Source organism: Pelodiscus sinensis, chromosome 11, assembly GCF_049634645.1.
Source record: "Pelodiscus sinensis isolate JC-2024 chromosome 11, ASM4963464v1, whole genome shotgun sequence".
Lineage (NCBI taxonomy): Eukaryota > Metazoa > Chordata > Testudines > Trionychidae > Pelodiscus > Pelodiscus sinensis.
This window is the reverse complement of record NC_134721.1, coordinates 30,811,309-30,835,209: the sequence shown is the minus strand read 5'-3', so window position 1 is coordinate 30,835,209 and position 23,901 is coordinate 30,811,309. Positions and strand designations below refer to the sequence as shown.

Sequence of the window (23,901 nt, the reverse complement as noted above, 5' to 3'; positions counted from 1 at the left end):
TTAAATTTTTGTTAAGGTCAAATAAATTGGTTAATTAGATTAAGAATCTGGAGGATTTAAAATGGCTCCATTTGAAATCTCACTGATGGTGTTTAACTATGCTTTGGATCTTTTGATTATAATTTTGTTTTTAAAACACTTGGCACTTTAGGTAATTGGACAGCTGGAAAAAAAAAGTCATGCATAAGCAATTTTTAAAAACCAGGATTTCAAAAAAGACAGGCTAGAGAAAACAGATTAATCAACTACTGGGTGGAATAGGAATGTCAAGGACTCTAGGGAATTTAGCAGCTCCTCAGGGCACTGGCACTTAGGGATGACAATTATCATACTGAGTTCTTTAAAAACATATACTTGTAACAAGCTAGCTGGTTATGCTGCAAAAGCCGAGTCATATCAGTTTGCTTTACAAATACAAAACTTGAAGGGCCTGAATAAGATTGAGACTTATCTTTTTATAGGCAAAATTCTTCCCTGTAATCATTACCCTGTTGCGTTCTTAACTCTGCATAAAGTAAATCAGGTTAGCAAGAACTGAGGGTTCATCTACATCAGGGATGGGCAATAATTTTGGTAGGAGACCACTACAAGATTCTGGTAAATGGTCAAGGGCCGCACTTTTCTATGGAGCGGATATGGGGTCTGGCACAGAGGTTAGGTGCAGAAGTGATGTAGGAGGTGCAGGGTCTAGGAGGGAGTTGAATGCAGGAATGCATCCGGGTGCCAGATGCAGGCTGTGGCCGGGAGACACTTATCTAAGCAGGTCCCGGCCAGCAGCACTCTCAAGCAGGCTTTCTTGTCTGCCAGCAGTCCCTTGGCTGGCTGTTCCATGGGACTCTCTGCATTGTGATTTCTAGCCAATAGGAGCGGAGAGATTTTGCTGGGGATGATGATAGTGTGTGAAGCCTACCCCCTCCTCCCATAGAGCCACAGGGAGCAGCTAGTTACTTTGTGCAGCGCTGCAGTGTGGCAGAGGTAGGCCGCGAGCCAGATTAAAAGGCTTGGTGGACTGGATCTAGCCCACAGGTATATCATGCCCACCTCGGTCCATACTTAAAGCACTGAAACTGTGTCACTATAGCACTTAGTGAAGATGCTACCTACAGTGATAGGAGAGCATCTCCTGTCAACCTAGCACTGTCTATTCCAGGAGTTTAGTTGGTATAACTGCATTGCTCTGGGGTGTGGATTTTCCAAAACCCTGAGTGACATAGTTATAGCAACAGAAGTTTGTAATGCAGCTCAAGACTGAAACGATGAATAACGTATCTTAGTGGCCCTAAAGACTAGTCTTCTGGGGAAAATCAAAAAGGTTGTTACATGTTTGCAAAAATTTAATCCTGTATCAGTCAACTACTCCTCAAACTGTTCTGTTCCTCTGAAGCCTGGAACATGGAGACCCTGGATTTATTCCCTGGAGTCTCCACCATCCAATGAAATGTAGCATTATATCAAACCAAAATGCCAAATAATAATTTGGAATCAATGACATTAAAATTCATCTGATTTTGTTCTTTAATTACAACTCATGAAGCTCATTTCTGAAAGCATGCCTCCATAGCTTTGAGTCCGTTTTCTTTATATTAACTCACTATAACAATACCTTCCACTGAAGTTAAGAGCCCCAAATTATCAGAAGTCTAGATCTGTTTGAGGGGGTTAGGGAAAACTCTCTCTCTCTCTGGTGATTAATCTGAAGACTCCCTGTCACCTCAGTTTTATATAGCATATTCTGATATATCTGCTTCTTTTGCTTAGGCTTCCTAGATGACCAACATATTTAGGATTCATTTTGACACTACCACCAGTTTCACCAAAACAGGGAAGCAGAAATAAAGTACCCACTGGTATAATACAGTAAACTTCCGATAATCCGGCACCTTTAGGACCCAGGGGGTGCCGGATTATCAGATATGACAGACTATCAGAAGGGGGGGCTATGAGGGGTCTGGAGTGGGGTGCGAGGGGATGCCACCCCAGACCTCTCATAGCCCCCCCTTACAATAGTCCCGCTCTGCCCCAGGCGTCCCTGATTCAGCCGCTGCTGGTCAGTTTCAGCAGCAGCTGAATCGGGGATGCCCAAGGGGCGGCGCTACGGCACCACCCCAGCAGCACTCCAGCTGCTCTTGGGGACGCCTGGGACAGAGCAGCTGGGGTGCTGCCCGGTTGGTCCCGTAGCACTGCCCCTCGGGGCTGTGGGACCAACCCAGCAGCACCCCAGCTGCTCTTGGGGATGCCTGGGGCAGAGCAGCTGGAGTGCTGCCGGGTTGGTCCCGCAGTGCCGAGGGGCGGTGCTACGAGACCAACCCCGCAGCACCCCAGCTGCTCTGCCCCAGGCGTCTGGATTCAGCCTGCTGGTGAAACTGACGCTGCTGGTCAGTTTCAGCAGCAGCTGAATCCTGTGGCCTGGGGCAGAGCAGCTGGGGTGCTGCCGGGTTGGTCCCGTAGCGCAGCCCCTCGGCACTGCGGGACCAACCTGGCAGCACCCCAGCTGCTCTGCCCCAGGGGTCCCCAAGTCAGCCGCTGCTGAAACAGATCAGCGGCTGACTCCAGGAAGCCCCGGGCAGAGCAGCTGAAATCCTTCCTGGAATCAGCTGCTGATCTGTTTCAGCAGCGGCTGAATCTGGGACCCCTGGGGCAGAGCAGCTGGGGTCCTGCCGGGTTAGTCCCGCAGCGCCGTCCTTTGGCGCTGCGGGACCAACCCGGCAGCACTCCAGCTGCTCTGCCCCAGGCGTCCCCAAGAGCAGCTGGGGTGCTGCCGGGTTGGTCCCGCAGCCCCGAGGGGCAGCGCTACGAGACCAACCCAGCAGCACCCCAACTGCTCTGCTCCCGGCTTCCCCGACTCAGCTGCTGGTCAGTTTCAGCAGCAGCTGAATGGGGGAAGTCTGTCCGGCTGCCCCAGCACTTCCGGGTTCCTGATGGTGCCGGACCATCAGGAGTCCCGGAGCATTGGATGCCGGACTAATGGAGTTTTACTGTATAAATAAATGGTAAACTCAAATCAACTTTATACACAAACAAAAAGCTTCCTTCGGAAATTTGAAATCTTAAGACTATTATAAAAAGAAACAAGGCAAAACTATCCAGCTTAGATGTTTACATGAGAGTCATATTAAAAGGGTTAAACCACACAATATATATTAAATTCAACACAGAGAAAATATCACAATACAGGGAAAAGATCACTATAAGATTTTATTTAAAAAATAATCACAGTACATTTAAACCTGCACATTTAGTCAGTGGCACACTACTACCACACTAAATTGTCTCTGAGTTCAAAAGTAATACATTTGTTGCTGCGGTCACACAGCTAACTGATCATTGACTATTGGCCAATTTCCAGACTTCACTGAACTGTGAACAAAGTCATTTCTCTGCCCTCTTGATTAAAGATGAACATACTACTAAAGCAGCTTTGAAATAATGTAAGAGGAATTAGAACAGCATAGTTTAGAAATAGTGTTTAAAAGCCTTACTACCATTCATGATTTTTCTAAAGCCATTAATCAGTTTAGATGTTTATGGCCACCAGTTAAGGCCTACATTTCATTATGTATTTCATTTAGAAATAAATTAAATAAAAATCATTAGAGGTCAGGTATATTTTACAAGATATGAGCTTGCTTTCTGGCTACTGCTAATTATTTTTTATTCAACTCTCAAAATTCATTTTGAGATTATATTAAGCTGATAGTCAAAGGTTATTCTTTTGTGATTCTAACAACTTAAAAATGGAATCTATAAAAATGGGAAGTGGTAATTAAAATGATTACTGCTACCAATTAGCTACAAATTGTGCTCATAACTAGTCTGTGCTAGATCACAATACCTTTTGGGATGCTGTCCTTCATGTTTCCCCTGATATGTCTACCTTGTCTTTTAGATTGTAAGGTTATTTGGGATAGGGACTGTCACATGTTTGCACAGTTCCTAGTTTCCAAAATAGATTGAAGCTCTTAATGTTTATATTGGGGTTACATCTAAGTAAAAATATTTATGGAAATACGGAGATCTCTACTTACTATTTCTCAATTACCACCATTTACATATGAAAATGCTTTTAAAAACCGCTACTGGTTCAAACCTGAGATTAGAAGATCAACACCACCACCAACAATAAAAGACGTTGCGGTAAGTCTGCTGTTTCTGTTCATACCTCACAAAACACAAAGACTAGTTCACATTCCCAAGCACTGTACAGCAAACATACAGGGAAGAGATCATACATTAAAGAGAAGCCATTTTTAGTATATAGACTTCTTTCCTAAACATAATAGCATTTTCTGAACTTTTAGAGGTGGAAAAGGAATAAAGGACATGTTAATGACTACAGTCTTGAACCTGAGTCTTCAAGATACAAGAAATTATTTGCCGTAAAATAGAAAAAAAAAAATGTAGACATGCGAAATATTTCATTTCCTCAAGAAAAGTTTAAAATACTTACTTGGTTGGCTTTTGGCAAAGCCTTGGGTTGTGGAAATACTTCTGGCTCCCTGATTTGTTGTATGATCTGCAATTTTAAAGAAAGTGTACATGTTACTGTCAGCATTTCAATTTGTTGTAGTAATAGTATAATCTTTTTCTCCTACATCTAAATTATATATTTTCTTTGCTGTTACAAGTCAACATCTACAACAGACATAGTACACAAGTCTATGCAGTTTTTTATATTTGTACATTTAATAAATGGAGCAAAACAACAGATCAAAACATTGTTTTTTCAACTTGCCTTTACAAGATTGGAGTTTATATTCGAAGGCTGCAGAATCAGTAGCCATTTAACCATAGTTAAAGAATTCCAAAGACAGGGACTATCGAAGTTAAAAATAATTAAGTCTTGGAACCCAAATGTTCAGGTATGCTGGAAAATGATAGCAAAAACCAGCCCCCTCTCCCCCAAAATTAAATGCTCAATAAGTTTTAGTAAACAAAGAACAAGTTCATAGAAAAATTCTATTCCGTGTTTCCCTTTAAGCAATGTAAAAACTTCAATATATAATTGAAATCCAAAAATACTGTAGTTTGCTAGAATTTCAGAGAGTATCTTGAATCAGATCTGTTTTAGTAACTTGTCTTCCTCACTATTTACCACTCCCCTAACGTTTGCAGATGACAAAAATTATCAGTGAAGATTTCATGTTTTCTTCCAGTTCATGAATAAAAATGTTAAAAAGTGCAAGGTTGGTCCTTAGTCCTACAGGACCCCACTTGAAGCACATCTACTTGATAATGATTCCCCATTTACAATCACATCTTGATAAATTACATCAATATAATGAAAGTGAGGCTACATCTAGACTGCACTGCTTTTCCGGGATACCAGCGGTATCCCAGAAAAGCTACACCATGTCCAAGGAACACGTCCAATTTTTCGGAAAATTTTTTGAAAAAGCCGGCGTGCTGTTTCACCATCCCTGTAAACCTCATTCAGGGATGGCCTGAAAGAACACTTTTCCCCAAAATTTGATGCCTTGTAGATGCACCAAATTTCAGAAAAGCCTCTTCCGAAAGTAAATCGGATAATGATACATGATTTGCATACCACAAATCACGTATCTTTTTCCAATTTACCAGTGCAGTCTAAACGTACCCTAAGAGAACATGATAAATCTATTGTAAATAGATCTGTTTAATCTGCATAAATGCTAAAAACAGAACTAAAATTCTGTATGACTCCAGAAGTAGGTACAAGAGAAAATTCATATGTTTTGCAGGAAGATGAACTATTGCGTGTTCAATTTAATTAGCTACTTTTATGGTTGTGTTAACAGCAAGCAATAGAAAACTCAGATGGAAAAAAATAGTGAGCTTGTACATAATTAATAGAAAACCAAACCAAACCTTAGCTTCACACAACAATATGGGACTTCCAAGCTGCCTCAAAAATCTTTTGTGCTTACATTTATATCTGGGTATCTGCCTCCATACATGGAAAAGGCTCATTACCCTTAATTGGGTTTCAGGAAAAAAAAAAAAAAAAAGAGTTTAACAATTCTGGAAGTAAGAGGAAACACCAGTGACCTCAAGGTAGTCTACATAAGATGTAGATCACATATTGCCTATTCAACTGGATAACAGGAAATTACATTCGCAGTAGAAATGGCGAAGCACTTAGAAGGAATGATAAAAGGGGAAACTAAAGACAAGTCAATAATATTCAATTCTATACTTCCACAAAACCCTGACTGGACTTTCTTGTTATCAACTCCTGTGGCACTATACAGAATTATCTAGGAAGGAAATCTGTAAAAATACACTTTTATTCCTCTTATCAGGAATTCACATCATCAGCATTCAGTAGCATTTTTGCAATATAGACATTGGAGCATACTTGCCCGTAGTGACAGCAGCGTGATTAACAGCTCATCTACAAAAAGCTATATCATTTATGATAGCTGAAAATTACACAGAGAGAATAGTGTCTATTGGCAGAGTTTGTCAAATTTTCTCTGCCTGCCAACTCTCACTTAGAAATTCTTAACTAGGAGTCTCTGGTCCAGCAACATCCATGGTCCATCACAGATGTTGCAGGACCAGAAAGTCCTGGTGACTAGTGGCACAGATCCCTGTGGAACCAGCAGGGCAGTGGGCCGCCCAGCATGTGGCAATGGGGCTGCTCAGCTGTGTTGGGAGACCCAGCACGAGACTCCCTGGATGGGAGGGGAGCCATGGCAGCTCGGTGGGGCAGGGAGCTGCGGCACACGTCCGCCCAGCTGGTCCTGGTGCCCCAGCGCAATGGGTCCCAGAGCCACGGCAGCGATGGCTGCCCAATGGAGTAGGCAGGGCAGCGGGGCCAGCAGGAGGTGGGGAGCTGGCTGGAAGGCCAGCAGGCAGGCCAGGGGAGCTGGTGGCAGGGGTCCAAAAATGACCTCCCCAGGTCAGTCAAAATCCCTCATCTGGGACCAGTCAGGTCCTGCCGGTGCTGGACCAGGGAGGTCCAACCTGTGGTTGAAATCATTCTTATTCAACATTTAGCAAGCCATTAACATATCCACATATACCGAAAAGTACAATGGAGAATTAAGAATCTTCATGAACACAAGAAAATTCTGCAGAAAGAATATTTCAAATTCAGCTGGAAACGCTACAAATGGTAAGTAATAAAAGCAAAAAACTAAAAATATCTAAACACACACCCACATCCACACCCACCCATCAAAGTTAAGAAATTCTGTTGGCATGACAGAGAGTTACACTGATATTGCTCGGAGAAAGCCATCACCTAAACCAATTACAAAATCTCAGCTATATGCAATTTTAATGTGAAAGAGCAGATTTCTCATCTAAAACTAATGTTAACAAATCAAATGCTCACTTCAAAGCCTTTAGAGAGTTAAAACCTAATTTCTAAGGAAGTTCAAATTTAAAGGACAGAGCATTTGTTGCCTGATAATATTTTAAAAGAAATACAAATATATTTAGATATAAATCCACAAAATACCTGACGGGGTGTGATTATTTTGCTCTTCAGTGATGCTGGTTTGGTGTGGGATTCTTTGAAGCTTTCTGGTGTTGCCAGTTGGCTAATTGTGGATGAACTGCTAGGCATCATAGTAGTTTTACTTAGAGACTGTTGTATTTGGTCCTGTTGTGGAGTCAACCTGAGTTTCTGGAGAAGGTCAACATTTGCAAAGGGTGTATTTGAAGCATTTCCTGTATTAGTTACTGCCAAAGGTGCTATTAACTGGTTTTGGCCACCAAGGAGATTTTGTGGCATGTGATTCACATCAGATGGTGACTGATTCATAATTGGGGACATCTGTTTAGTGGTTTGATGCATCACCTGCATCATATTACTGTTTAGGTTGGAAAGTATCTGAGCAGAAGGAGCTTCTGTTGTTGAGGCTGAATTAAGAATAGGGCTTAACTGAACTGTATAATTTGAGACATTCTTTACGTCAGGCTGCAAAACTGAAGCTGGAGCAATCAGCATGGGTGTTACAGACTCCTGCTGATTCAAGGTACTGCCATTGATTTTGACATTAGTGCTCTCTGGTTTCCCCAATGATTGGTGTGTGTCTGATGACTGCTCAAGTAAAAAAGGCAAGAATAAGTTGTGCTCTCTGCCTGTAGTGTCAGCTTGCAACTTCTCCACTCTGTCTGGACTGGGATATGAAGCTGCTGGTTGTTCCTTTGGAAAGGAAGTTCCAAATAATTCTTCTACCGTTAGATGTTTGTGCGTTGACTGGAATGGCTAGAAAAAAAAAAAAAAAAAAAAAAAGAGAGAAAAAAAGTGTTCAGAGAACTGGTGAAAAAAAAACTACAGACACAGAAGCTGTCACAGTATTCAGAAAAAATAGTTGGGAAGAATACTTTGACACAAAGTCAAGTTGGGTGAAGTAACATCTTTTGTTGGACTAACTTATGTTCGTGAAAGAGGCAAGATTTTGAGCTTACATCAAAAGTAGCAGTTTATAATGTGTGCATGAACATCAGAGCTTGCCATCTCACCCACGTGGAATACACTAACTGTAAATTAATTACAAAACCATTATATAGATCCAGATTGTAAGAACTGTTGTACTTCCACAGAGTTAATTAATGGAGACTGCCTTAGGCTACACACTATTGCATAAACTCAACAAAAAGACAATCACTCTATGGATATATAGTGTTAATCAAATGACAGCAACACAGCTGCCTTGAATGACAGAGTATTCAAGATGTCAGATACGGCGTATCTAGAATTGCATGGCAAAAAGGTAACAAAAGAATATAAAACGCAATGTGTATCAACAGCTCATACTTAAATCTTTTTGGACATAATAATGTAAACCAAATACAGTTAGTTGAATGATCTTGAAGAATTTTAAATGGGTGGTATTATAAGAACAAAGTCAGTTTTAGGAACCCATGATACATGTAAGGAAAGAAAAACACTGGAATTAAACTTGCTACAGAAGAACTATGCTTGAGAGACACAAAAAAATTATCATTTTTGGCTCTCAACTGTGCTTCAGTGTCAAAGCTTATACCTAATCTTGCAGGAACAGATTAGTAAAATATACCTTATCCTATTTTTAAGAATACTACAAGTTTTTCAAAAGTTTTAATTATTTTATGCCTCAAGATCGACTTTTACAGGAAATTACCTGCAACAGCAAAGGTGACAATAGCTTCAAAGATTTTTGCATTAAACAAACCCTTTTGTGATAAACAAAGACTGCATCTATGTAAATAATGCTGTATCCATTCCAAAGGATCCCTTGTTTGTACATTTAATACATTTTCTAATATATTTTATTATTTTTAAATGAAACAAGCCAATTACACAAACTGAAAAACAAATTACCATTAGCATTACATATTACTTTGATCACTTACAATTGTGTAATGTGTTTTGGAGGAAACACTACATCTGTTCAGATGAGTTTACAATATACATTTCAACTCTGCCAAAAGCGAAGGTCATCAATAATTACATATATTAAAAAGTGGGAGGGGGATCCAGAGGAAGCAGAAGGGTCACAACAATAAGATTAAGCAGTTACTCAAGAAGGCAAATACACATCTTGATGGCTCTGTTAAATTCGATTTTTAAAAAAAATGCTTTCTGTAGGTAACATGACAGATGTTATAACAGGTGAACTCCAGGAATTTCCAAGTATAATACTTAAAACGAATATCTGGTTTATGTACTTCTGAGTTGGAACCCAAGTACTATCAACTTCAGGTTTTTTCTATATAATGTTCACTGAAGAAATATTCAAAAGCTAATTAAATACCTTGTACAAAATTAATGTGACAAGTGTCTTCTTGTTTAAATCAAAGAACCCCGGAATGGCAAGCCTAAGCCTACCTAGATTACGTTGCATGACTGGCTTGTCATAAGACTTTCTACTATATTAAGAGATTTCCTATATTTAAAATTTTACTTTGCTACTTTTAAACAGGATAATGTTAAAGCAAATTTTTATACTAGCAAAAAAAGAAGAGCATTGTCAATTACCATTTATAATATAATTTGTTTTCATTCTCCAGTGCAACACACATGGAAAATATTGTATCTTCTATTGATTCTATTTTCCATTTGGCAAATGTTTTAACTTTGTGTTTCTTATAGAAAATGGCTGCCGTTTAATTACTTTAAAGAATTCTTAGCTTTTCAGTGGCTTTTAAACTGCTGAAGAAATAGCATGGACATTAGCAAGGCATTCAAAGTGATGAAGGCTATAAGGAAAATAAATCAAGTCACACGTTCTCACGCTGTTCTATAAAAAAAGTGCAGATTATTTAGAACAAAGGATGTATATGGTAGTGTCTTCTAAAAACTATCCACAAGGCAAAGAGTATAGCGCATTTGGGAATCACATAGACTGCATAACTGGGACTTGTCTGCCTAGTCAGTGTTAACTGCATTAAAATTAAGTAAATGTTACAAGAGAGTCATATTTATTGTCACTTGGCCCACATGCATCATGTATGTGTAAGTGTGGGGGAAATAACCTATGTTGGTTAAAATCACCAGAAAGACTGATACAAGCATTTTTTTCTCTAGCTAACTGAATAAACACACAAGGAATTTATACTGCCACTAGACCAGAGGCTGGCAACCTTTTCAAACCAAAGAGCCAAACTACACCAAAATTCAGAACAAATGGACAACAAAGAGCTGTATAAGAATGCCAATTTGCATGACTGAAAACATACAACTTAACATTATTGATAACTGATATAATGATTAATAATAGCATAAGTGAAACATTGTATTCACAGACTTTATTTAATGGAACTTCTGCTGCTGCATCTTTTCACACATTTCTTTGAAGTTTACATTGTAACTGGTCAAATCCAGCTTCATGAACACATTCAGGTTGTCTTCAATCTTATGGCAGGGGGCTAGGGATGTGGGGGTGCAGAAGTCTGGGTTGGGATGTAAGAGGGGCTCATAGCACAAGGTTGAGGTGTGTGGGGGTGCAGTAATGTTATGGCAGGGGGCTGGGGCTGTGGGGGTATGAAGGGCTCAAGGCAGGGGGGTCAGAGGTATGATGGGCTCAGTGTTTAGGTGTGGGGGGGTGCAGGAGTGTTATGATGCTGCAGCCAGATGGGGGCTGGGCCCCAATTGGGAGCCTGTTGGCCAGGCTTCATTTTTAAATAAAAGTAAAATATGTCCAACACAAAAGGCTTCAACATTGTTTTTATTTATGGCAAGAGTGGGGAACCTTTTTTGGGTAGGGGCCACTGACCTACAGAGTGAGAAGCAAAAAAACCCAACCCAACCCAAACCAAAAAGCACACCCCCTCCCCAAACCTCACTGATGTGGCCCCCAACTGAAGCACCTCACTCTCCTGATGCTCCAGCTCCAGGTGGGGGGAGTGGCAGGGAGGACTGAGGCTCATGGCCTCAGGCCAGATGTACTCCTCTGAGGTTCCAGGGTTAGTGGATTTTGTGGGCTCCCCAGGCTCTAAGATGGGGCAAAAAATGAAGGGTTAAGAGTGCAGGACAGGGCTGCAGTGAATGGGATAGAAGTGCAGGATTTGGGCGGGAGGTGGGTACAGGAGCAGGCTGTGAGTAGGGTGTCTGGCCAGGGGGAGGATGCAGGAGCAGGCTGGGGGGCAGGGTTTCTGGCTGGGGTGGACTGGGGCGTGTGGTCAGGGGAGGTGAGGGGGCTAGAGATGTGGGGTGTGGGCAAGAGAGAGTGCTACTTATTTGCTTTTGCATTGTGTCATAGGCACCATGTAACATCGCCTCATGCTGCGTCCGTTCACTGGATTCTGGCCAATGGGAGCAAAGGGGAAGCCCCCAGGAAGTGCATTCCTGAGAGGCTGTTCCCCCAGCCGGGGGGAAGGAAATGGCAGCACATGAAGCCATTTTTGGCTTCTTCCCTGCACACCAGATCCGGTGGGGAGGTTTGGGGCTCTCTCGTCCCACAGGAAGCTGGCACTGGCGTTCCAATTTTGTGAGGAGCCATAAGACTATGGCGCCAATGTGGGTTCCCAGCTCGGGGTAATGGGGGATATAAGACAGGCTGAGCTGGAGCTCCAGAAGAGCCATATCTGGCTCCGTAGTGAACCATATTTGGCTCGCGAGCCACAGATCGCCAACCCCTGCACTAGACAATTCCCTGCCAGCAGCACCCAGAAATCAAATCTAGAACTGTCAGCTGACCTCATGAGTTTCATCATGAAGTGGCATCCATGATCCAAGCCACACAGAGCTTTAGAAATCAGTTACGTATCAGCTTCTGGGTACTATGTACATCAATTGCAATGACTACCATTACCACCCAAGCAGACAACAGTCTTCCACAACAAATTATGTAGTTTCCAGATGGTCTTTAAAAGATAGACTCAGGTACAAATCTTACTATATATTTAGAAATGTGTGTGTGTGTGTGTCATTTGCTAGTCTGACTGTTCAAGAACTCTTAAACAGTAAGAGCTAGGACCACCAATTTTGATATGCAGCTTCCTCTTACAACTTAAAGCAAGGACTAGGGATGTTAAAATTAGATTAATCAACTAATCGAACAGTCAATGGAAGTTCCATCAAATAATCAACAAGGGCGCTTCCACTTTGAAATGCAAGAGCCTGTCCAGTGTTCTGCCTTGGAAATGTAAAAGAGCCCCAGTGAGGACTCTTGTACATTTCAACGGTAGAACACTGCCACTGCGCCCCTGCCCCCTCCCACAGAGCTGGAGAGAACCAGCTTTTAAGTTGGTTCCCCCCAGCACCCCTTTCTCTCCCCCCCCTTGCTGCCTCTTTCTGATAGAGGCAGCAAGTGCAGGAAGCAACTAGAAGACTAGTGTGTCGATTCTCCGATAAGCAAAAGCTTATCAGATAGTTGACAAGTCGCTTACATCCCTAGCAAGGATACGTAGTTGTGCCAAGATAATGGGATGTGCATGGAATTCAACTGTTCCTTATAAAATGGAAAGGGAGGAGTTTGGTAGGAAGGACAATTATACTGCAGAATGACCACGAGGGGGAGGGGAAGGGAGAGCTAAAGTCCCATCGGGTCAGCAGGGGGAAGGGGGGAGAAAGGGACAGTTATTGCTATCTATTTCAGAGAGTGAGTTTGCTTATCTGTCTGTCCCATTGGATGGGATATGAACCCCTCCCCTGGCTGCTCAAGCTACAGCAGCCATGGACAGGCACTTTCACTGCAGTAGCTTGGGGTCAGGTGAGAAAAGGGCTCAGGTTGTCCTCTCTCCCTGGGCAGCCTGCAGACTGAACCTCTCATCCCCAACTCCACCTCAGAACAGTGATTTAAATGAAGAAAAATGAAGCTTATTTGATTTGAGGACCCAAGCAACATCAGGTAAATCTTTTAGTGAGTCTATAATCCAATATGGAGGTCACAAAAGTATGGCTTCCTCCCCCCCCCAATTTTTACAACAATGTGAAATGCACAGTTGCCTCCCCAGATGCAGATAAAAGGCACCTGGGATGAGTAACACCCCCTGAAACTCCAGAAGCAAATCAAGGATTCAGAAAGAATCCCCTTAATGGAAAACTTCCTTAATAAACAGGATCTGAACCCAAGATGCACAGCATAAAAGCATCCAATGTTAGAGAGCAAAAGTTTACAGAAATCCGAGCTAGTAGGGGAGAGCCCCAACATATCAATTACACCACGCTTCCTTCTCTTCTCTAAGAAAGAGAGCATTATTTATGTGATGCTTTCAGCCAATTCTACAACATAAGTCCTAACTATTATCCTGAACCATCCTGTCTGTGACAACCGAAATCACTCTTTATAGGTCATCAGGCCAGCCTAGTAAGAGATTTTAAATGTTTATAAATTTGTATTAGCCGAAAAGGTTAGTTTCAACTATGTTTTCATTCACTTGGGAGACATCTAAGAGACAACCAATGAGAGCCCTATCTACCTTGGGGTTTTTCTGCCTTCTAGATTGCATGATGAGCACAAGGTCTGGGCAGGAAGCCATTCTATTCAGGATATCAATTAGTCTCCAGCACAATCCCATTGCATGTCTTAGTCATGGAGCTGCTCATTGAGCCAAGAATTCCTCCTGTAAGTGAGCCCCCTGCCTCTTGTGTGTACATGTCTCTCTATTCTGAGGCCTGTCCTCTGTGCTAAAACCATGAAGGATGTCATAAAGAAGAGAAAGAGTAGAGGAAAGACAAAACCAGTCCCTTTAAATATGAAAAGCTCACAAATCTTTCCTAAGCAATACTCTACACGAGTCAAATACTGGGTCATGGTGAAAGAAATAGCTCCTGGTTAAGTGTAGCTGACCTCAACCTTTTGCATCCACATCCATCACCTCAAATGCTGTTGGAGCAGATTCTTACCTCCTCTTTGTGGTTGGGGAAGTCTCCCTGTCAGAGATAGGTTTCAATGTTTTCAACAAGACAGTAGGTTCTCACAGTGGGCTATATAATCCCTTTATGCTTTTTCTCCGTGATTGAACAAGCTAACCCTGTCACCAAATTTATTAGGGGCTGAGTCAGTGCATCTCCTGAAGCCATTTCAAAAAGTCCAACTGCCGTACATGGCAGGGGAATGGAAGGGCTGGTTTAATAAAATGCAAGAGATTAAACTTGCATTATGGAGTGAATGAAAGAGATCCTTAAAAGAGACCGGACTCTATAGTGGCACAGAACTAAACTCCTATGGGCCAACAGTTGCAGAGGTAAATCCAAATTGGACAGCATTCCAATTGAACAAAGGTTTTTTAGAATAGTCAATGAATTTGAAAGCTTTGTTTTGATAGTCAGTCATTGTTTTAGAATCTACCCAGGTCTGTTGATTTGCCGGTATAGGAACACTTCACATAACTGATTTCCTTTCTTAATTGCTGACAGAGAGCTTTTGAGGAACTTAGTCCAAAGTTCTTCAGTGCAGACAGATTTTTTTTAGCCATTTATCAGAAGTATTTCTTTGTTATATATAACATTTTGTTAATCCACATTAGGGATGTCAAAGGATAACCGAACCAGTAAGCACTGCCTTACTGGCATACTTACTGGGGTAACTGGTTAATCGGTGCCCAGCCCAGGTGGAGTAGTCCCATGCCCACAGCGTGATCAGACAGAACAGCCCAGCTGGCCCAATGTGCTGTGGGCAGGCAGCTGCTCTAGCAGCCCCCTGGTTATAGTGGGCCAGTTAACTAGTTAAACATATAGTTTAACCAATAAACATTATTTATATATACACATATATATTTATACATTACATGTGTTTGGTTTTTCTGGGTCAGGTATAGCATGAACTTTGTATACAACTAATATTTTGAATACTGCTTTAAAGATTTTTTTTCTCTTATCCTTTAAAGTATGAAAAACTTAGCCCTTATGAATTTTTCATTTAATTGAAACTGATTTTACTCATTGGAGATGGGGCTATTCTTTATTCTCCCTTCATCTGTGCAGCTGCTACTCTAGATTTATAAAGAGGGAAAAAAAAAAAAAAGTCAAGCTTGTTCATGTTCTGTTGATTATATCCATACTTCAATTTAGCTACTTTTAGTCATTTCTACCACTGACACTAGAACTAGTTGTAATCTTTTCTGTAATAACTAGGTTGAAGATTTCTAAAATTTGATATGGAAATATTTCAATAGTTTAGTTTAACATTTTATTACAGTAAGTCTAATAAAACAGATCTAATCTCAAATACTCTATAAAATTCCCTCCACGCCCCCACCCAAAAATTAGAGTTGGAAGGCAACCTGAATTTGTGTTTGTTCCTGGATTTATTTTGTAAATATTAAGCTGCCTTTCTAATTGCAGTCATTCCTCCAAAGACGTCAAACTACAGAAAATGTGAAGAAATCTTTGTATTTCATTTGCAAATTTAAAAGCGCCAAAAAAGAATACTTTGGGTTTTTTGTTTTGTTTAAAGATATGGCAGAATACAACCACATGAGGATATTTTAACCAGCCAATTACTAAGCCAAATCTCTGAAGAACATTTTCTGAAGTTAATTAAGCATTACATTTTTGCCTCCACTAGGTGGCATAGTTAGTAGGTACAATTTACTGATGTATTGTTTGGTATCTAATTACAGTATTAGAATTGTTTTAACTGAATCTTCTCTAAAGTAGGAAGCTATATGGCTTCATTGTGAATTAATGTTAATGAGCAAGTTTATCTTCTGACAATATCCATGCTACAAACTGTTCAGTGTTGCTGCTCACCAATCAGAAAGGAAACCTGTTTTAAACCATGAGAAACTTCTGGAAGAGAGAAACTGCAAATGAAGCAATGCAATCAAAATTAGGATATTTTGCTAAAGTTTCCCCATCACCGTTGGCACATTTTAAAACTCTACAGTTAGAAGCTATGGTGGATCACTCACATAGCCAAGTCTCCAGCCAATTGGATTTTTAACATGTCTTCTAACCCTGTCCAGACCTTGTTTAGTGGACACAATACTTAATGCTAGTAGCCACTAATCACTTGAGCCAGATCCTTAGCTTGTGTAAACTGTCATATCTCCATTGACTTCAAGGGAGTTGTGAAAATTTATATCAATTCAGGATCTACCCCTTTGTCTATACTAGTGGTATTGCCAATGGAAATAATAGCAATAAAAATGGTGGAGAATTTTTTTTTAAAGTTTCCTAATATAGAAAAGGTGTTAAATTGTCAAAAATAACTAAGTTATTTAAGAGCTTGAGCTCTAATGACTTTCAATGAGACTGAGTTTCCTAAATGTTCACATCTCTACTGAAAATTGGATCAAAGCTCCTAAATCACTTGCCTTTGAAAATTTTACTCAAAGCCAAAATGTCAGACAAAAAAAAAAAAAAAAAAAAAAAAGAAGACATGACATGCACCAGGAAGAAATGAGAAGAGACATGGAAGACAGATCTCTAACAATTACTGCATTAACACACACACATACATCTTGGATTCATTTTTTTAAAACAGAAACGTAAAAATACTTTTTGTACATAATACTGCAGAAGTATCGGGGGAAAAAATCTCACTAGTGCAAAACCTGCTGTATTTCTATTGCTAACACTACTTTGTTTAGGTTTGGAGTAGGGATGTGAAACTGTAAATGTGTACACAGTTACAAGCAGGCTCCCCCTCTCTCCTGCTACTTTGTAACAGAGGCAGAAGCATGGGTGAGGGGCAGGTGGGAATCAGTGCTCACAGATATCTGGTCTCCTCATGTACCAGCTCTCACCTGCTGCTCCCTCCCCATTGTGCTGCTGCCTCTGATACAGGGGTAGCCGTGCAGGGCCTTCCCACCCCACGTGTAAACATGTAACCACTGGAAATGACAGTGTTTTTTTACCTAAATAAATGGATTTTAGCATTTCTAGTTTGGAGTGAACATACCTGGTCTTGCATTTGTAATATTGAAGATGTTTGTTCTGAAGTCTCCATGCTTTCTGTCTTCATGGGATTTGCATTTTTCTGTATTCCAGAACTTGATATAATACTCAAGTCATTGATCTGAGTCTAAAAAAGAAAATATTTACATAAATATGTCCTTACCTCAGCAGCACAATTGCTATAATTCTGTCTGCAATTGCTTTTTTCATATATACAGAATGTAGATCTTGATTTTTGTACATTCATAAGTTTTAAATATAACTAGACAGTGAATTTACCATATTAAATCTACCAGCTGTTCTCAGTATTATTTTGTTGTTCTCTTATTAGGAAATTTACAGGATATCAGTTAATTTTTTTTTTTTACTTAATAGAAACATGTTCAATTTATACAAAGGTGCAATCATTTAAACTATGGACACGAACTTTAAATAATAAAATCTGCTACCCTTCATTACTGCAATAATTCAGACCATATTTAAATTACACGTCATGTTCACTGATTGAAAAAGGAACTATGTTATTTCTATTGTAGTTATTTAATCATGCAAGGCTTTAATGGAGGAACAAATTAAAATTGTAAAATTTAACACTTGTAAAATACCATGCAAGGAAAGCACAGAAATTCAGGAAATTAAGACTATAGATCCCATGTTGTTTAGAGAGATTAGATAAATGTCCCAACTGTAATACCATAGGTTAATAAATCAACTTTGTGATTCAGGTGACTTTTAACTTAAATAAATGCATGATAAACAATACTCAAGCAGCTGAAACTGATGTAATTTACTGTAAGAACCACTTTAGCATATATAACACCTTATCCTAAGAGATCTGTGAACACCAGCATTATCAAGTGACATCAGCACAGAACAGGGGACTAGTTCTTGTTACTTAACTACTGAGCTGCAAAGCAAGCAAATGGCATATTATGGTTAGTTTGAGGTTTTTTGAAAGGGCTAGGAGGCGGTCTGATTTTTTTATTTTAAAATTTCTCAGTAATTGAATAGATTTAGGAACAAAAGACTACTTATTTAGATTACAGGTGACTTTTCCCCTATTCCTATCAGTTTCTAAAATTTAAGTGGTAACATATATTAGGCCTAAAGTTCTTGACTATTTTGTGGTTTACCAATGAGCTTTAGAAGTGTGCCTTTTTTATCACTGTCTCTAAAGTACTGGCTCTAATATACTTCATTATTTTTCCAGAAAAATTGGGGGATGGGGAAACAGAGAAAAACAAGCAAAATAAATCCCTTCAACAAAAAACATCCACCCACTTAACAACAAAAATCTCAGAACTCATTCATTTTCAAATATGGACTTGATAAAGACCACACTTGGAAGATTAAACTGATTTAGAACCTTAGATTAAAATCACTCAGGCCTTTATAAATCTCTTTTTTGCTCTCTCTCTGTCCCCCTTCTCATGCTGATTCTCTGCCAATCTCATGTGGGCTGCACACAAGGATTACTGTATGATCCATCTGGTATGTACTAGGCAGATAAGTACTTTCTGGTCTTAAATACTGAAATACAAATTCATGTGTAATTATCAATCTGAGTGCACCAGAATAATTTGTGTAGAAATAAAATGGCAAGCTCTACTAAGAAACACTCTTCTTTACCAGAAATGTTACACTGTACCACTGTGGAAATATACAGACAAAAGAAAAGAGAGAAAGACTCTATAATTAAATAGTAGCAGACATGACAATCTATGCAACAAAGTTTCCTTCTAAACTAATGTGAATCTATGCAACAAAGTTTCCTTCTAAACTAATGTGATCATTCTTTTAGTCATCCCACATTTTAAAATAGCATTGGTCAATTTTGTTTATACAGCGAAACTTGACATAAACCAATATACAACAGTGGAACTTGGGATCATATCTGGCACTGATTCACTTTATAGCTTGACACAAAATGAAATAAATCAATGAAGCTAACATTATTTTAAAAGATTTTTTTAACAGTAATCACCACTAATATCTGAGAGAATGTCACATTTTATTTAATTTAACACAAGTGTTTAAATCATATATATGTTTATAGAGAAGTTTATAAAAAATTACAACCATGGAATGACAAAAGCAAATTTGATTATTCGATTAGCTGAAAGTTGTAAAAGGAGAGACTGATTTCATACATACAATATCAAACATCATGTCAACTCCTATATTATCCAGAAATGCTTTGGTTTTAAATACATCTGAAATTTTTAGTTTGTTTAGTTTGAGGTCAGTAAGTCATTTCATGCCTAAGTTATAGTTTGGGGGTAGCTGAAAGTCCTTGGTCTTTGCCTTATGGTTCAACTCCCCCTGAATCATTTAAATTTAGACCTGTAATGCACATCCTAATCCTATCATGATTCATGTCTCAATCAATCCATCTACTCCGGTGAATTTCAATGAGAAAAGATGCAGCCTCAAATACTGTGCAGAAAATGTACAAAACAATTTGTGAATGTTTAATTCTTTTGTAATATACATTTATGACCATATTTAATACAAAAGTCTTCTTCAGTGCTCATTTCTCCTGGACTATTCATGATATATCTTTTTTACCAAGAATACAAATACTATCAAAGAGATAAGACAGTGGATTAATACTGTAATGTATGTTTAATAACATTTTTCTCAATTCAGAAAACACAAAATCAAAATATTACAGCTTTTCTTCATTTCCTAGTGTCCAGTTTTAAAATTTTATGTGAAGTACTAGATCTTAATGTGTGTGTGTGTGTGTGTGTGTGTGTGTGTGTGTGTGTGTGTGTGTATACTCACTCTGATAGGAACTTCACTCTGAATTTTAATACAAGTGTTACTTAAGAATCTCACTTTAGAACTATTGTTAAAAAAAAGGAACCTCATTTGGTTCAAGAAGTGAATGCAATTAACTTGAACTACAGGCAGTCCCCGGGTTACATGGATCCGACTTACATCGGATCCCTACTTACAGACGAGGTGAGGCAACCCCGCACTAGCTGCTTCCCCCCAGCAGACCAGGGAGACGCAAAGCTAGCGCCCCCCCCCCCCCCCCCCCAGCAGACGAGGGAGACACAGAGCGGCTTTTCTCAGCAGACACCTCAGCTTGAGAATAAAGGACTGAGGGAAGTGAGGTGTGGGAGAATAAAACTGAGCTCTGGAGAAATGTTTGGCTAGAGTTTCCCCTACAATATGTACCAGTTCCGACTTACATACAAATTCAACTTAAGAACAAACCTACAGTCCCTATCTTGTACGTAACCCGGGGACTGCCTGTATAAAGAAGTACTGAAGAAATCTGATACAAGTTATAATGTTGTGTATAAAACAGACTATGCTCTGATCAAACACTCACTGAAGGCAAAGGCAAAGCTCCATTTGATTCCAACGAGACATACATCAGGTCCATAATCAAAAGCAATACTTGGATTAGTTTTACATTATTAATATAATAATCCTCTAATGCATGTCCCTCCTTTTCCCCCTGAAAAGTTTCCTTACTCGTTCATATTCATCCTTGGCTTTGCTAAGCATTTCCAGAATGTCAATGGGTTTGTTTTCACTGTACCCATTAGTTCTGCTGGGACTTTCTCTGTCATGGGAAACCTGATGAGATCTTTGAGCTTCTTGTTGTACCACTCTGCAACAGAGAAGAGTAGGAGGGAAAAAAATTGGATTTCAGAGAAATTTTATTTGTAATGAATCTGTCATATATAATGTGGCAGTAAATGGATATAATATTATTTATAAAAGACAGCTTTTTAGTCACACAAAAACTAAGTCACTGATCAGAACTTTGCATTGGTGATCAACTCTGTACAGTCCATCTGACAGCTTGGCTAGTTCTGACTACCCTCTAACCCAGATTGCAGTGGTCTGCGTCCCACAAAATATTTCTATAATATAAACAGCCTCTGCCTAACTAGTACATTTAAAAGTTTTTTTTTTACAATAAAATATATATGCAGATACCTGAACATGGAATATACAAACAACAATTCACATTGTAAATTGAGTGGGATGGTTCCTCAATTTTCACTACCACAGCCTCTCCATTTTTGTCCATAATATCTACCAAACTAAAACACGTCTGGATACATTTAGTTTATGCCTACAGTGCAAATAAAAACTTGCAGCAGGCCCATGTCAGTTGACTTGAGGCTTGGATTAAGTTGCTGTTTAGCAGGGGTGTAGATGTTTGGACTAGGGATGTAAGCGACTAGTTGACTATCCAATACTTTTCTGCTTATCGATCGCCAACTAGTGATGCAACTAGTGGCTTCCCCACCCCCTTGCTGCCTCTCTATTAGAGAGAGGCAGCAAGAGGGAGCAGAAGCTGGTACTGGGGGAAGCCAGCTCAAAAGCCGTTTCCCCCCAGTGCTGTCCCTGCAGGAGAGGTAGAGGCACAGTGGAATATGGGGCAAACGGGGATTGAAGCAGTCTCCGCTCGCACCACTTCTCTCTCCCCTGTCCCTAGCTGCAGAACTCTGTCCCCACTGGCACCCTGTCCCCTGCTGAAGCACCCACTAGCACCCTTTCCCAGTACTATGTCCCCTGCTCCCACCAACACAGTTGGGGCCACATTAGTGAAACTTGGGGAGGAGGAGGAGGAGGGGTTGGAGGAGGCTTTTTTTTTGCATCTCACTTTTGTGGCTCCAACTGACTTTTGTGGGTCAGTGACCCCTGACTCAAAACAGGTTCCCTGCCCTTCTCAGAAATAAAGACAATGCAGAAACTTCTTGTGTTTGACATAGTATTTTATTTAAAAATGTAGCCTGGCCAACAAACCCCCAATTGGGGCCAAACCCCCATCTGGCCACAGCAGCTTAACACTCCTGCCACTTCCCTTTCCCCCAGACCCTACATCTGAGCCTATCATACACTGGAACCCCCTGCCCTGAGCCCCTCACATACCAGATTTCCTCCCAGAGCTTGCATCTCTCACCCCTTCCCACACCCAAATCCCTCATTCCCACCCCAGAGCCTACACATCCTGTCTCAACCCAGCGAGGGTATGGCTAGACTGCAGGACTTTTTCAGGATTCCGGAGATATCCCAGAAAAACTCTTCGGCATCCAGGGATGCGTTTGTTCTTCCACTTCTTTTAGTGGAAGAGCAAACATGATCTTTCGGTCACCCCTATATTTCTCTTTCCACGAGGAATAAGGGGGCTTCCAAAAGCAGGGGTTTTTCTGACATTTGGTCCAGTCTAGACAGGCCAAATGTTGGAAAAACTTATTCCTACAGAAGAACTGGGGAAAAAAGCAGCAGTATAAAAGTTGGGGATAGCAAGTGATGGAGAGGAGGAGAATAGAGGGGGTGGGGCTTAAAGGAAGGGGAGGGGCAGTAGATCTTGGCTTGTTTTGTCATTTAAAAAGTGATCTTGGGTGTAAAAAGGTTGGAGACCTCTGGTCAATGGAAATTCCATCGAGTATTTGATTAGTTAAGTAATCTAAATTTAACATCCATAGTTTGGACTTAGGCTGGGGGAGTATGACCCTGAGAGCTGGGAGGGTCCCAAATCTCAGGCTACAGCCAAACCGGAACATGCTATTTCATTAAATATCCAAATAGCCTTAGTCCGAGTTGCTAGCATTGGCCAGACATAGTGTCTAACTGCAATGCAGATATGCCCTTAAGAATTTGTTCTCCAGGAAAACACATGCTCTGGGTAAGGCAGCTGGCTGCCACCAGGTGGCTTTAGTATAAAGACTTCAGCACCATAGATGTAAGAGCAGGCTGCCATCAACTTCCTCTTTAGGCACAGGAGAGAAGAGTGATCTCCTGGTTTCTTTTAGCATCCTTGAAGTTCTCTCATTCAGTGCTTCTTGTAGCTGTAGAAGACTTATTTTTCTGTAACCCCATGGGGCCTCTTGCTTATTACTTCAGAGCATTTTAGAAAATTAGGGTTGGATAAGACCTCAGGAGGTCATCAAGTCCAATCCCTTGCTCAAAGCAGCACCAATCTCAACTAAATCACTTCACACTTCCATGCTACCCTTGAGAAATGTCTGCAAAATTCATTTTTAAAAATAGCATGTAGGGGACAGAGACATAGTCCAACCATGAAGCATGACTCCACTAAAAATGTTATACTAGTAATTTTATAACGATGATATTATTTGAAATAAGGAAAAAGAGAAGTGTTAAGAGTCAGACATAAAAGTGAACTACTGAACTTAAGGCTTCCATAAATAGTTTTTTTTTAAATATAACACTAGGTCACTAGGTCAGGGGTTCTCAAACAGTGTGATACTGTGACCCCCTAAAATGCTAACTGAATTTGTGTTAACAACTTTGGTGAGGGTGGGGGGGTAAGTTGTTAAGCAAAAGTTGCACCACTTTGTCCAGTTTGGGACTGCATGCACCCCTCCCCCTGAGCCAGGCCCCCTTGTGTCCTCCCACCCCGAGGCAGGCCCCCCAGCACCCTCCCTCCCAATGCACTCTCCCCTACCCCTGAGGCAGGCCCCCCCTAGCACCCCTTATCCCAGTGCACTCCTCCCTGCATCAGACCCAGGCCCCACTAGCGCCCCCCCACCCTCCCAGGCAAGCATCCTCAGAGTCTGGAGCCCCGCTCCAATGGAAGAAGAATCCTACTTTTAAAGTGTCTGCTTCTGCCGCGGGCCCCGCTGCCTCAGCTGGCAGCTTGCAGG

The 23,901-nt window shown here is 40.6% G+C and overlaps 1 protein-coding gene across 3 annotated transcripts in view; it reads right to left on the bottom strand.

Moving 5' to 3' along the window:
* DCP1A (decapping mRNA 1A) overlaps positions 1-23,901 on the bottom strand; it is a 57,240-nt gene that overhangs the window by 8,528 nt on the left and 24,811 nt on the right. For all 3 annotated transcript variants that reach the window (XM_006129734.4, XM_025188057.2, XM_075938915.1), the window contains 4 exons: positions 20,750-20,888; positions 17,265-17,387; positions 7,445-8,197; positions 4,448-4,513 (listed from right to left, as the gene is read on the bottom strand). In XM_006129734.4, the coding sequence (XP_006129796.3) occupies positions 4,448-4,513; positions 7,445-8,197; positions 17,265-17,387; positions 20,750-20,888 (1,081 nt within the window). The remainder of the gene's footprint in view (positions 1-4,447; positions 4,514-7,444; positions 8,198-17,264; positions 17,388-20,749; positions 20,889-23,901) is intronic.